This window comes from Acanthochromis polyacanthus, chromosome 7, assembly GCF_021347895.1.
Source record: "Acanthochromis polyacanthus isolate Apoly-LR-REF ecotype Palm Island chromosome 7, KAUST_Apoly_ChrSc, whole genome shotgun sequence".
NCBI classification, from domain to species: domain Eukaryota; kingdom Metazoa; phylum Chordata; class Actinopteri; family Pomacentridae; genus Acanthochromis; species Acanthochromis polyacanthus.
The window spans coordinates 26,477,208-26,490,758 of record NC_067119.1 but is presented as its reverse complement, the minus strand read 5'-3'; the positions used below and the strand labels follow the sequence as shown (position 1 = coordinate 26,490,758).

General features: G+C 39.1%; 1 protein-coding gene across 1 annotated transcript; it reads right to left on the bottom strand.

Moving 5' to 3' along the window:
* Positions 1–273: 273 nt before the first annotated feature.
* Positions 274–13,551, bottom strand: ppp2r2aa (protein phosphatase 2, regulatory subunit B, alpha a). The gene is given in 11 exon segments (XM_022204231.2): positions 274–4,495; positions 4,889–4,980; positions 5,145–5,314; positions 6,773–6,937; positions 8,875–9,052; positions 9,972–10,084; positions 10,291–10,456; positions 11,266–11,303; positions 11,306–11,362; positions 12,773–12,850; positions 13,231–13,551. Coding segments are annotated over 11 exon segments (1,344 nt in total). The 5' UTR covers positions 13,238–13,551; the 3' UTR covers positions 274–4,215.

The window sequence follows — 13,551 nt, the reverse complement described above, 5'->3', positions numbered from 1 at the left end:
ATTAGTAGTGCATGCTGAATGATTAGTAGAGAATGGGTCTACATTATTATATTCTTGCAGAATTATGAATGGCTTGTTTTAGCGAGGGAGATAGTACTACTACTGGTACTGTTTTGGAAAACAATTTTCTCAAATAAATGCATAAAATGTGTCTTTTTTTGCAAATATCTTGTCAACTTGCACTGCAGCAACAAAATGTTATCTTGATGGGATAATTTCACACTATCTTGCACATATAACACATAAAGCAGTAGAGGCATTTAAGTTCAGAAATTCAGGTTTGAAATTCTTTATTACTTTTCATCTAAACTGTACTTTATTCCATTTGACAAAGACAAACAAAGCTGTACAATGAACCATTTGTAGTTTTCCCCCCTAACAGATCACCAAAACCCTTACAATCTTTACTCAAGAGCCCCTTAAAGAAAGAACCAAAAAAACAAACCATAGAAATTAATGAAATTCACAAAAACAAAAGTGCATTTTATTTTAACTCCTGTGATACATTAGACATGTATATAATGCTGCTGCAAGTGGAAAAACCTCATAACTCCAATTTTGACAGTTTCCTTGAGATTTTGTGACGTATTCTATCATATGTAGGGCAAGTTTAGTTAGTCGTTACAGAAACTTGATTTTTTTTTTTAAATAAAAAGGATGCTCAATCTGTAAATAAGGCAGTTTTTTGTAAAGAGTCCTGAAAAGCTGCTTTCTTGAAGGTACAAGGTTTTGATCACAGAGCAGCGGTAAATTCCCCTGAGCAGTTTCCTGTCTGGCGAGCCAGAAACTTCAAGAAACATACTTGATTATCTCATTTCTTCTTAATGCTATAAGAAAGGCAATAGGGTTCTTCGGAACATCTTTGTGGTTTATGCTATAGCCTTGATAAATAGCTACTGTATGAAGACGATATGAGGGGTGAGTGAAAAAGACTGTTGGTTAGTCGTTTTTATTGAATGTCAGTAACTGTTTTTTAGTGATGATGTAATGGTCATACAGTGTGACGTCCATTCCTGCTGTCTGCAAAGGTGGACTTATCTAAAAAGCCAATGTTACCTCAAGTTGCCGATTCTGATGTAGTACTATTTTACATAGAAAACAGTTATTTAAGTAGATGCCAGATTGGATGACTGATGGGACAAGGCTGACCACTGATCTGATTTTGAATGAATATCTCTTCTCTGGGGGGGCTAACTGATTGAATTCTTTACCGTGGAATGGGACAAAGGCGCCACATTATACAGGTTCATACATATATATGACATGGGGCAAATGACGGAAATCACCCTCACAGTTTTGCATTAGACAAGGAAGAAAAGTTGCCTTTCAAAAGGCTGCAAAAATTAAGAAAAAGCAAAGTATCTCATTACTAGAAGACATTACCCAGAGCCCTGAGAGAGTGTCACTCTGCAGTAGTTACGTACCACCGTGTGGAGATCGGTGTTAGTTGGTGGCATCTTAGTGATTCGAAGAGTGACACTTACAAATATGATCCAGTGGACCGTGAAGCTTCATGCCCTGATTTAATGGCTTGAACATAATTTTAATGAAGTGGAAAACTGTGCTATAATCAAGCCGTTTGCTCCAGAATAGAATAAGACCCCTTTCATTGCAGACATTTCACTTTCTGTAAAAAGGAAAAGAACAGGTGAAACAAATTTTGTTGATGAGAGTCAGGATGCACAACAACCAGGACCCTGTAAGCAGCTCATCTAAATGGAATGGAGCCGCTGCTATTGACACCTGCGCCTTTTCTGCTCCGAAAATCTAAAATGTTTGATCTGAATAAGGTCTTCTGGCAGCATTTGACTTAATCATGATGTTGCAAAGAAACAGCAAAATGAATCTTTGTGACGTTTTTCCCTCTCCATGTCCAAAACAGTCATTTATATATTTATGATGTATTTAGCAATTATCTGCAAGTGCTTCACAAATTCTCCTTTTTAAATATACAAGTCTGTACAGGAGAGAGAAGACATTTCATATTTCAAAATCAGCAACTCTGCAGTCTAGTCAATCGCCTTGACTAGCTGTAGAGAACTTGATTTAACAGTTTTAACAATACATGTTGATTAAATATGCCTTTCCAAATGTAGACCCGTGGGGATCTATTCTTTCACAGCGAGCAAAATGATTCATGAAACAAAACCATGGCACAGAAACAGAACGTTAAGATCTAAATTAACTCAGAATGTAACTCTGAAGCATCCCAAAAAAAGTTCTACATAAACAATAGTTACAGTAGGGAAAAAAATAATAAAAATACAGTTATAGTGCTTAACACTACAGACGTACTGACACCTGAAAATACTTTTCTTTGGACATCCCACATCAGAAACGACACACTTCCTTGATCCTTGATGTCAAAAAAAAATCTCTAGCTTTCAAACAAATACCTGGCAGGATGAAGAAAATGTCCCAAAGCCATGTGACAAAAAGGTAACCTGGTTATCAAGCAACCTCCCATCTACAATCAGTCAGACAGCTAAAGAAACTACAGTGATCAGACTGTAATCCTATTGCCTTAATTTATACAAAAATAAATCAGCTATAGTGATTATTCTTCTTTTATCAGGTACAGTACAAAACATCATATAAAATAATAAAAAAAAAAGTCCACAACTAGATCCAGAGAGTAAAGCGGTCGATCAATCTGCAGCAACACAACAGGCTTTGTGGGGAAGCTGGCAGCAGCACTCGGTTTTGGTGCCACAGACCACAAGAGAATTATCACACCGTTATGCCCTTCTACGTATATAAGCTTTTGTCCTGAGCTTTATATGGTCGTCTACACATGTGCAAGAGCGACTAGTCGGATCAGGGGCACCTTGACTGCAAGACAGCTTTAAATGAATACAAGTTCAGAGTGTATAGGACTGGTTACTTTGGCATGATTAGTCACCATTTAACTCCCAAAACCACAATACCTGACAAATGTGTGAGCACGCCAGTCATGTATCCACGTTAAAGGACTTCAATGGCGTGGTTTTGTTTTAACGATATTGGCCAATAACTACAAATTCCATTTACATTACTGCTGATCATTTCCCTAAATGTAGCCATTTCAGTACACCATGATAATCAACTTAACATCTGTGTTAGTGAACGGTTAGTCAGGTTTTGGTGTAGCTGAGACCAGGGACTGTTTTGAAAAGCAAATGCTCAAATGTTCAGGACACTTGAGCACTGCATTTTAGACATTTAGCTAATTAAAAGCAATAGTACTTAGAAATGTAAATCCTAATCCAGAGGATGAACATAAGGACACATAGATGTTGAAAGGAGAAGGTGAAGAAAGTTACTCACTTTAAGTGTCAGATGTTACAGTATACTTACTGCTCTGTAAACAAACATTTATTTTGTTGTTATCAAAGACAAGACGTTCACTGTGATGGAACACATGTCGAGTTAATTTGAAGTAAGTTGGCTTTGTTGTGTAGAGAAATAATGTTAAAGCAGTGGCTGCTTTAAAGTTAAAAATTTGATATTATTTATGAGATCAAACACTGGACAAATGTTAGCAGTAATGTAAGTTCTATGTCATTTTCAGAGAATGAGCTAAAACACGAGATTAGTCCTGTAACAGCAGAACCATACTGTACATTAGCGAGAAAAAAAAGCGGTGAGTGAACTTGGCAACTTGACAAATACTGGGCAAATATGGAGTGTCGACAGCTTGTATTAGCAGTGATTCAGGCCAGTACGAAAAGGAACTTGGTGACAGCAAGACATAAAAACAGAAGAAAGAATTTCCTATTCAAACTAGTAAAACATGGTAGCTACAAAAACTTAACAACTGGTAGCTATGACGTAGAAGTGAATCCCGTCACGATGGCACAAACGAATAATGAAAGAAACTAACCAAATATGTGTATTTAACATATTTTCCCTTTGGTTTGGGATGTAGTGGAGTTGTAAATGGTAGCTTGGTAAATGGAGTGCTCCAAATGGTGGAACCCCACGGTACTAAATCCCAAAGCCTGGACTCAGATCTTAAACCCTGCATTTTTATGTTTGCAATAGAAACTGCATGTGATGTTCTGGTTGGATGTACTCTGCTAATGCCACTGTTTGTTGTTGTTGTCACACACACCGAGGGCAGATCTTATCAAGATTTAGGGATTTAGCTAAAAACAGACAGCTATTGTTTATATTGGTATATCAGAGCAATGGGGGGCTCAAGCAGAAAGTGGGATCTGAGCGGTTCAATAAACGCTAGTTCAGCTTTTCCTGGAATATGTACAGATTGTTGGTGGTGGCCACGGCGATGATGTTGTCCAGAGGATGCCAGGCAGTGTGGAGGATCTTCTTGTTAAAGTCCAGACTGTCTACACTGATCTCATCCTTTTTGCGCTTCCCACCCGTGCTTACTTTGCGAGGTTTCAGGACCGACCGCGGCTTGCTGTTTTCCCGCGACGCTTCTAGGGTCACGTCCTGCCGGTAGCCTCTGTCGAACATCCTGAAGAAGTTGTTGTAGGAACCCGTCATCACAACGCTGCGGATAGAAAAGGTATGCATGGATGAGGCACAAATTTGAGGAACATCGGTCTCTACTTTAACGTCAAACACAATCGTAGGTAAAAATAAGGAAAATCAATTAAAAGCCAGAGTTATACTGTTCTTTGTCATGAGCTGCCACAAGAAGCATGCACAGAAAAACCCTGGACCACCCAAGTACGGCCTTATGCTCTGCACTGAGCAGATAACCACAGAAAGTGATAAGGCCAATGTTTCTGAGGTCATTGGTGTCAAATAAGTAGTCTGTTTGCGTTAGAGATGCACTCATTTTGCTTGTCTGGTGATAATGATTTTCACATATTCAGAAAAATATTAAGGTTGTTACATTAGGTCTCCAACCTTTAAATTAAAAAACAAAACAGGAGCTCACCTGTCGTTCCCATTCCAACAGCACTCAAACTTGTCGAAGATGCAGTCATTCTCATAAAGTGAACACAGCTTACTCCTGAGATATTCATGCACCTGTTAAAAGAAAGCAATGAGGAGGTGACAGAATTATAATCAACGGTTGAGCAAAACTGAAAATAAAATTGCAGGAGATCTGAATATTTTGACTATGACTAAAGAAACTGATGAAGAAACCGTAGCGGCACTACTTTTGTCTTAACGTGACAACAGTTGCAGACCTGATATGTCTCTACTGGTCGGGTCTCCATGTTGAGATCCCAGATTTTGACGGACAGGTAGTCACGGGTCATCATGTAACGTCCACTGTGGCTGAACTTTACATCAGAGATGGATGAGATGATTTCAGAGAAGAATGAGCGATTGTTCGGATCCTCTGGCTCTTCAAACACTGAATAAAGAAAAAGACACATGTCAGTAGTTTACCCTGTGTGTCGCTGACAGAAAGGACAAGGTGCAAGTTTAATATTGTTGTATAATATCAATGAAGCAACATACACAATTTAGGTTTAACCACAAATCTTTCAGAACTCTCATCAGGCATTCCACTGCCTATCTAATCATTTCTTACACGCCCTGTGGTAAGCATGCGAACAATAATACAAGAAGTGTTTTTCAAATGCTTAATTCCAAAGACTGTGTCGTGTAGTTCTCCTGAGTATGTGATGAAGCAAATGTGTAGCATTTTCATTTATAGTTTGACGTCCTGGTGATGGTATTAGTTTAATTGTTTCAGTGCCTGAACACAGACTCAGTGATGCGTCTCTTTTTTCTTTGGCTTATTGGAGGGTTTTGATGACAAAAGCTCTGCAAACAAAGTCACTTTTGTGCCATTCATAATTCATACCATACAAAAGCAGAACTAGAACATCCCAAGAGAGGATACGGCTTTTTTGCAACCACAAGAAAAAAAAAAAACACAGGTATATGACTGTGATTAGTGATTACCAAATTTTTGTTTAGTGTCAGTTGATGATAATTTATAGGTGACTTTGTGCAAAATAGTACAGAATAAACATGAAATATATCAGTCTATACTAAAAAAATGTTAATGAATTAAAAAAAAAAAAAGTAAATTTTTGTGATAACTACAAATGATTGTAACAAACTGATATTGGTCATCTGATGACCTCACATCCTGTTAGGCCACTTCCTGGTTCTTCAGAAAGCAAGGCAGACATGTTGAGCATGCTCCGAATTTAATCCACTGCCATCTGCTAAAATTCATCATAGAGGCAATGCCATAAGTTAATTTATGTAATGTTCAGGATGTTCAAAATATAAATAGTGATACGTTGTAAAAAAATAAATAAATAAATTGAATAAGAGGTTTAAAAATGGAGTTTGTTGACATTTACTTAGAAGGTATAAAACACTTTAGTGGCCCCTGTGACAGTTATCCAAAGTTCAGAAAGTAATGTAATTTTATGTTTGAAGTCACTTACAATGTAACATTAAGTTAAAGCACAGGGTTATTCTCGTTAGCGTCAGAGTTTCAACACACTGCACGAGGACACTACACCGGCTCTAGTCAGAAAAGATGGCTGCATCTGTAAGTCCAGTCTCCATTAGTGTCTATTCAGCTTCAGTGTAAACCGATGGGTGACATCATCCCTGGCTTTTACAATTTTTAGCTTTTAGAAAAGAGTGGCCACAGATTATAACCACAGATTGTCGATCAATTGAGTTTTAGACTCGCGAGATGAATTTGAAAAATAATTTCTACTAAAGGGAGCATACTGACATTTTCTTCAGACATCTTAACCTATCTTTGTTTATTATCTTTCCTTCAGGAAGCACACCTCAAACCCCAACAGCCCCAGATGCACCAAATGAATGAAAGACTTACTTTTGGCATGTTTGTCACAGAGTGCTGATGCCCTCATGTCACACATGCGGATGGTTCCCTTGCTGCTGCTGTAGACAAAAGTGTTGCATTGGTTTGGGTGGAATTCAGCCGCTGTGATCACTTCTGTCAGCTCCTCCATATTGGCTGGTTTAATGTCAACAATGTCTGAGGAGGTGAGGTTAAGGTCAGAGAGCTAAACAGACATTTACACAACTTCAAGGAAAACCTTCCAGAAAAAAAAAAAATCAAAGAAACAGTTGAATTACTTAACTAGTGCAATCATAGCAGTCATGGCTTGTGGCTCCTCCCTGTGTGGACGACCCCAATGAAGGCGTATTCCATGATCCTCAGTGCCATGCCAGGTCTCCCTACAGTCTGTGGTGAGAGTGTGTGTATGCATGTGTATTTATATACAAAACCAGGGTGGGAGGGAAAGGTGTTCTTGTTTTTTATTCAATGGTTTTACTGTTGTAAAGCACTTTGTGATGCAATTTTGTTGTATGAAAAGTGCTCTACAAATAAAGTTTGATTGACTGATTGATTGATAGCCAGCAAACATTTTCTGAAAGACCTGAAAGGATCTGCATCTCTACACGTTAGCAAATGCTGATTTGTAGATGTTGGCATGGTTAGAAAAATGGTATAATGTAATAATTCTCTGAATGAATCTTATTTATTCCTTATTCCTAGAAGTGGTGTGAACTATTAAGACTATAATTAAAAGTGCTTTACTTTGTGACTGTACTTACACCCCCTGTCAAAAGTTTTGAGACACTTTCTCATTCAAATAAATTACAACCCGTCTCAAAACTTTCGACAGGGGGTGTATAAAAGAGGACGCTCAGTGGCTTTCTCAAAAGGAAGTTATGTAGTCACTTCAAAACATCTCGAAATCGTCTCTTTACACCAAACAGGCTTTGGGGTTAAACATGTGCATGCAACTTTTTAGAACTCATTTGTTCGAGCCACAATCTGTGCAAGTTTAATATTCTGTACTCTGGGGACATCTGGTGGTAGCAGAAATAAATAAACTGTGTTACAGGTAAAACCAACACAAATTCACACAATTATTTAACTAATATTTTGTCTAACTTTAAACATTGTTTCTACATTTGTAAATATACAAATACTATAACTATATAATCATTGTGTCTAATTGATTTAACATGGATTTGGAAAAAATGCATCCTAGTATACTGTAGACTGGGTTTTAGAAATGTTGCAGGGACCGAGTGATGCAAACTGTGCTGACTGATGTGAGGTGAGTAGGATAAGCGACACAGATCTAATTCTAACTGAAGACTTAAAAAACCGAAACATTTTCCACTAATTAACATTGCAAATATACACAAGAGGTAGCCTTGCATAAAGTGGTGCTTTCTTAAAATGGACTGCAACATTTGTCCTCTACAAAAATATTTTCTTCCAAAGAACAGTTACTGCTTAGACACTAAAATGCCCTGTAAGGTGGCACGACCAAACAGTCAGTAGTTATGATATGCTATATCTTTTTTTTTTCCTCACAGAAAAGTCAGATAAACCTTGTGAATATGTATGAATAATGTTAAGATCTGTAGAAGGTGATGGCTGTTTTAGGGCTGCACTGTTATACAACAGACGTAGATGTAGATTAAATCACTGGGTGTCATTATAATGCATTTTTTTACTTTTTCCAAAGTGTTTTTAGTGACAAACATCTGAGTTGTGTGCACTACATTAACTGAGTGCAGTGACTGGAGGCTTCAGAGTAGAGATGCCAAGCTGGCGTCTGAATGCGAGTCATTTAGGGTTCACTGGTAAATTGCTGTGTCTGTCCATAATCAGATATGCAGCATGCGCTTGTGCTCAATGTTTTAGGTAAAATTTAATTCAGAATTTTCCCTCTAGGAGATGCACTGAGTTCAGGGAAGGATGAACCTTATTTTGATTCAAAGACATGCACACTACTAGGACTGTAGCTATCATGGAAGTAAAAGCACTAAAAAAGACAGAAAAATACTTTACCCCCAAAATCTGTGAATAAATCAGAGAATCAATCTTGCTGTTGAAGAAAATAACAGTCATTATCACAATATTCTGTGATATTGACAGTCAAAGGATACTAAAGCTGCGATCAGTTATCTCCAGATGCCAGAGGTTAATACGCAGGTCATCTGCAGACAGGTAGGTCTCATAGTCACTGTTGACTGCGATGGAGTTGATATGATAAGTGTGAGCATTTGCAAACACTCGTCTGGGGCTGGCCTCCACCATCAAGTCCATGGGCCTGAATATCGGTACCTGAGGAGAGAGGGAAGATTAGTGTCACATTATTTTCATGGGAAATGCAGTAGATTGTGCAAACCTTAACTGAATCCTCAGTTTTCACATTATTGTGAAGGAAAAAACAAGTCCCAGCTGTTGTTGTATTAGTAAGGACGCATACAGATACAGGTATCACAACACATACAGGCTACTGTATAAATGTGCATTTTTCCATTTCTGACATGCAAACACTTCGCTGCTTTTCACACAAAAGGAAGAAAGGCCTAGCTTCAGAGTACAGGCGAGTCTCTTAAACTGAGTCTATATTTAGAAACTGTTCAATAAATATAGATCTGCTTCCCAAACTGGAGGATGCATATGACCAGAGAGAAAACTGCAGTGAAAACTAAAGCTGAATAGACCTTTTTCAGAGCATAAATTGTAACTTACCAGTAATACAGGTGTGCATTAATTGTGGTATTGCAGTGTTAAACCATTCAATTATTTTATCATGCTAGAAAGACACATCAGTGTTTGACTAATGTTCGCCAGAATCAAAAACAACAGAACTGACAGTTTTGTAATGTTTGCATGACAACAGTGAGAAAAATTATCACTTTACTTTCACTTCAACTAATTCAGACTTAATTCAATGAGCTTTTAAATGAGTAATAACACTAGTCTCAAATGTATGTACTTCATCATGAAGGTACAATACAGACATGTGCACTCAATAATGCAATACTAGGCTTTCTTAGTTGCAACCAAATCTAACAAGTATCATTTCTTTATTTATTACCTTCATATATTCATTGAAAAAAATGGATGAAAACTAAGTACAGAAAAACTATCATAGCTGACAGTTACAAACCCAGCATATTAAAACATTGTTAATGATGACATGATAATACATGTTCAACATCACTGGTGCAGTGATAAAGCACTTTATACACACCCGTAGTGCTGTGACAGTATTTGGATCTCTGTATCTCCCATCTTCTTCCTTCAAATTGTAGCCCTCTGGTCTCTTGTCACGCTCGCTAATTTTCCACAGCTTAATAGTTTTGTCTGCCAGTGGGCAAGAGCAGAGATCATGGAAAACTCAATTTCAATAACAAAAGAAGTTGTGTGACTTTAGATTACTGGTATCTCCAGAGGAGCAAGGTATCAATTTAAAACAGATAAAATATCATGAAGTCAGCCTTGCCACATTGAAAGAAATGAACTAGAATAACATTGAAAGAAATGAACTAGAATACAGTGGTCTAACGGACCATTTGTAGACAGGAGGAACTGTGCTGCATTCTTCTGAGGCAGCCATCGAATCTTGTTGATCTTCTCCTCAATCTCGAGACTTTTCAGGTAGTCAAACTCAGGCTCATGGCTCTGGAAGGTGCTGTAAACATTGTACTCGCCTCGGCACTGTGGCTGATTCTTACTCTACACAATGAGAGAACATAGATCAGACTTAATTTCAAACATCATCATGACAGAAATAAGGCTTATGATGAGAGCAAAAGTCAGTGTTCAAGCCCAAGATCAGAAACCATGCTGTTTTCTTGTCATTTCAAATGGTATTTAGTAAAATGTTTATCAAGTTGTGAATTTAGCAAATGTCAAAACACAAAGTTTCTTTACATCTCGTCGGTTACTTCACCAAAACATTAGCCTAGCCGCGCTAGACCCAGCTCTTAAGACACAAGGGTCGAGGGAAGCTCGACAGGGAGGGAGGCGGGCTAAAAGGTTGTCTTTCAAATCACTCTGCAGCAATTGGGTAGGTATACAACCAATCAGCGCAACGAATAGGCTGACGTAGTTCCTAGAGCGCCGGCGGTTTGTGGCTAAGTCCCGTTAGCTTCCCAACCAGCGGAGCCAACTGGTGTATTAAGGATTTGCCATATCCTGTCGGCATAAGTCCAAATACGTCTTTCTTCTCAATGAAACACTTCAGTGCCGTCCTTTGTTTATCTTTCAAGTTGAATTTTAGCTTCAAATCTTTAAGGGCTGTGGCCAAAGCCGAGTCGAAAGATAACTGTTTATTGTACGCCGGTTGTTTCTGTCAGAATCGTCGCGCCTCTGTCGTCACTTAGTTACGCCCGCCTTCTGACTCTACACTTCATGGTGATTGGTCCGGCCAGTTTTAGGAGCATCCAACCTCGAGCCTTATGGAGGGTAACTAGACCCTCCCTGGCAGAGAATTAAATTCGTTGCCGTGGGTTGTCTAGCGCGGCTAGGCTACCAAAACATACCTCTGGCTCCTGTTGAAAGATGACAACACGACCCCCTTGTCCCCAGTGGCAAGTAGCTCCCCAGTGTGGTTGAATTCAACAGTCGATATGATGTCAGCTGTCAACATGGTATAGAAATTAGAATCTCATCAAATGTAGGAAGGTTTTTTTTTTTTTTCCCAGAATCTACTTTGCTGCTGTATTAGGGATCCTGCTGTGTAAATCTGAGTTTTTTCTAAGTTGATCAAATTATTTCCTTTTAATGAAATACAAAATTCTCCTTGTTCTTTTAAGACATTGTTCATTTTCCACCATTTTGTCCACCTGTGAGAGGTGAAACCAATGTCAACTGTGGCAAAAACACAACAGAGCAGTGACGCACATGTATGTATACACACTACAATGTTCTAGTGCAATGGAATGGAGCTTTTTTTTTTCTTCTCCTAAGGGTGTACATTTAAACTGCAGCTATTCAGCACTTTTCAAAGACAAGCATTCTCAACAAACCCTACAATACAACAATCAATCCCCATTTACAGACTGGCACTATTCTGAGCTAGTGCAATCCTTGATATAGACAATGGTGTTGTTCCACTCTTAGCACAGCAGACAAAGTGCCTGATACGACCTGACTCCATACAAACCCTCACATAAAACAAAAGTAGGCAGACTGACAGAGAATTTTTTGCAGGAGTCAATAAAACTACTACTGTAGTGTGGAGTTTTCAACCCATGTATTGACCTAAGGAGAGGCTCTCACTTATACTTGTACTCAGGCAAAGCTTACTATAAACATCTGTGTAGCCCTTCACACACAAAAATGTCCACCATATACTGTAAACACATTTTAGCAGTCCATCCTTTTCCTTTATTGTGGCAATAATAATTTTCATTTTCCATGTGCAGAATTATTTGCAGCAGTCCAACTGTCAGTTCACAAGAAACACAATTTTCACGTACTCTATCGGTATCTCACCACACCATGAAGCCTCAAAAGACCATCTGTGTGGCCGGATGCTGTTAAAGCTCAGTGTTTTGTTTTGTTTTTTTAGTTTGACTTGGCCAATCAAACACTTTGAAAATAAGACCTTTGTGTGACCTGTGAAACATATTTGCAGTTGAACCCAACCAAAATAATAGGTCAATCATAAAAGTGCACCTCCTACTTGATGAGGGCTTATTCTTGCCCTGCAGAGGTTTAAAAAAAAAAGTGGCTATGCAAAGCTGTTATGCATTACACTCCAATGATTGTAAAAGTAGTAACTGCTGGCACTGTCAGCAAATATGCCACAAATAGAAAACCCAGTGGACTAACAGCAAGTATGTGCCACACCACTGCTCCTTTTACCTCAATGCAAACAGATAAATGCTGTAAAACAGCAGTCATATAATGTTTTATGGCATGCATAAATACATTCAACAGAATCTGCAGCAGCTGCATTGAAGCAAACTTCACAAAAAGCATGCACAGGATGTCAGTCACACAGTGCATGCTAGCAAACACTCAGTGATCAGCACATGGACTTACCTTCAGCGACATCATCATCTATCGCTCCTTTGACTTGGGAGAAGCACCACTGCACATCACTGCTCCCACCACCGGGCCCTGCACAAAACACAAGCCCAAGTTCTGACACAACACATTCAGAGACAACTTCACACGAGTTAGCCTGCTGCTAACTTGGCTAAAATCACCAATATCAGAATAAGGCCGCATCTGACTTCACTCTAACTGCACATTTTACCTGGGGTGGCAAATTCCCAGGGACACAACATAGTTTAAGCACGTTTGCTGTGCAAAACATCCCACTTTCACACAGTCACTGACGCACACTGGCATATTGGAAGTATCCTAGCTTGCTAGCTAGCTTGCGCTGGTTAACCACAACACAGAGACCAACCCATCATCTGAGCCAAACATAATAATAGCTGTTAAATACTAGGTGAACCCCAGACACAATGCAAGTCTCATTTTTGTAGTTTTACCTGCCATGGTGAGCTGCTGAGACAGGGATCTGTGTAGCGGGCTGGGCCCTGGTCTGGAGCGGTGCTGACCCGGGTAGGCTGGGAGGTTCTGACCGAGGAGCAGTGGAGGAATGAAGCTGGGAGTGTTGCTGGTAACCCCGGAGATCCCAATGGAAAGTCCTCGGCCCAGCTGATATCGACAACACGAAACCGTTTTCAGCCAAAGAAAGTAACCTGCAGTCCTCTGTGCTGGTTTGTAGACTTTGCTCTCTACTTTGAGATTTCCCTCGCCTCTGCCTGCTCCAGCATTACACTTTCAAAATGGCGCAACGCGGGCGGCGT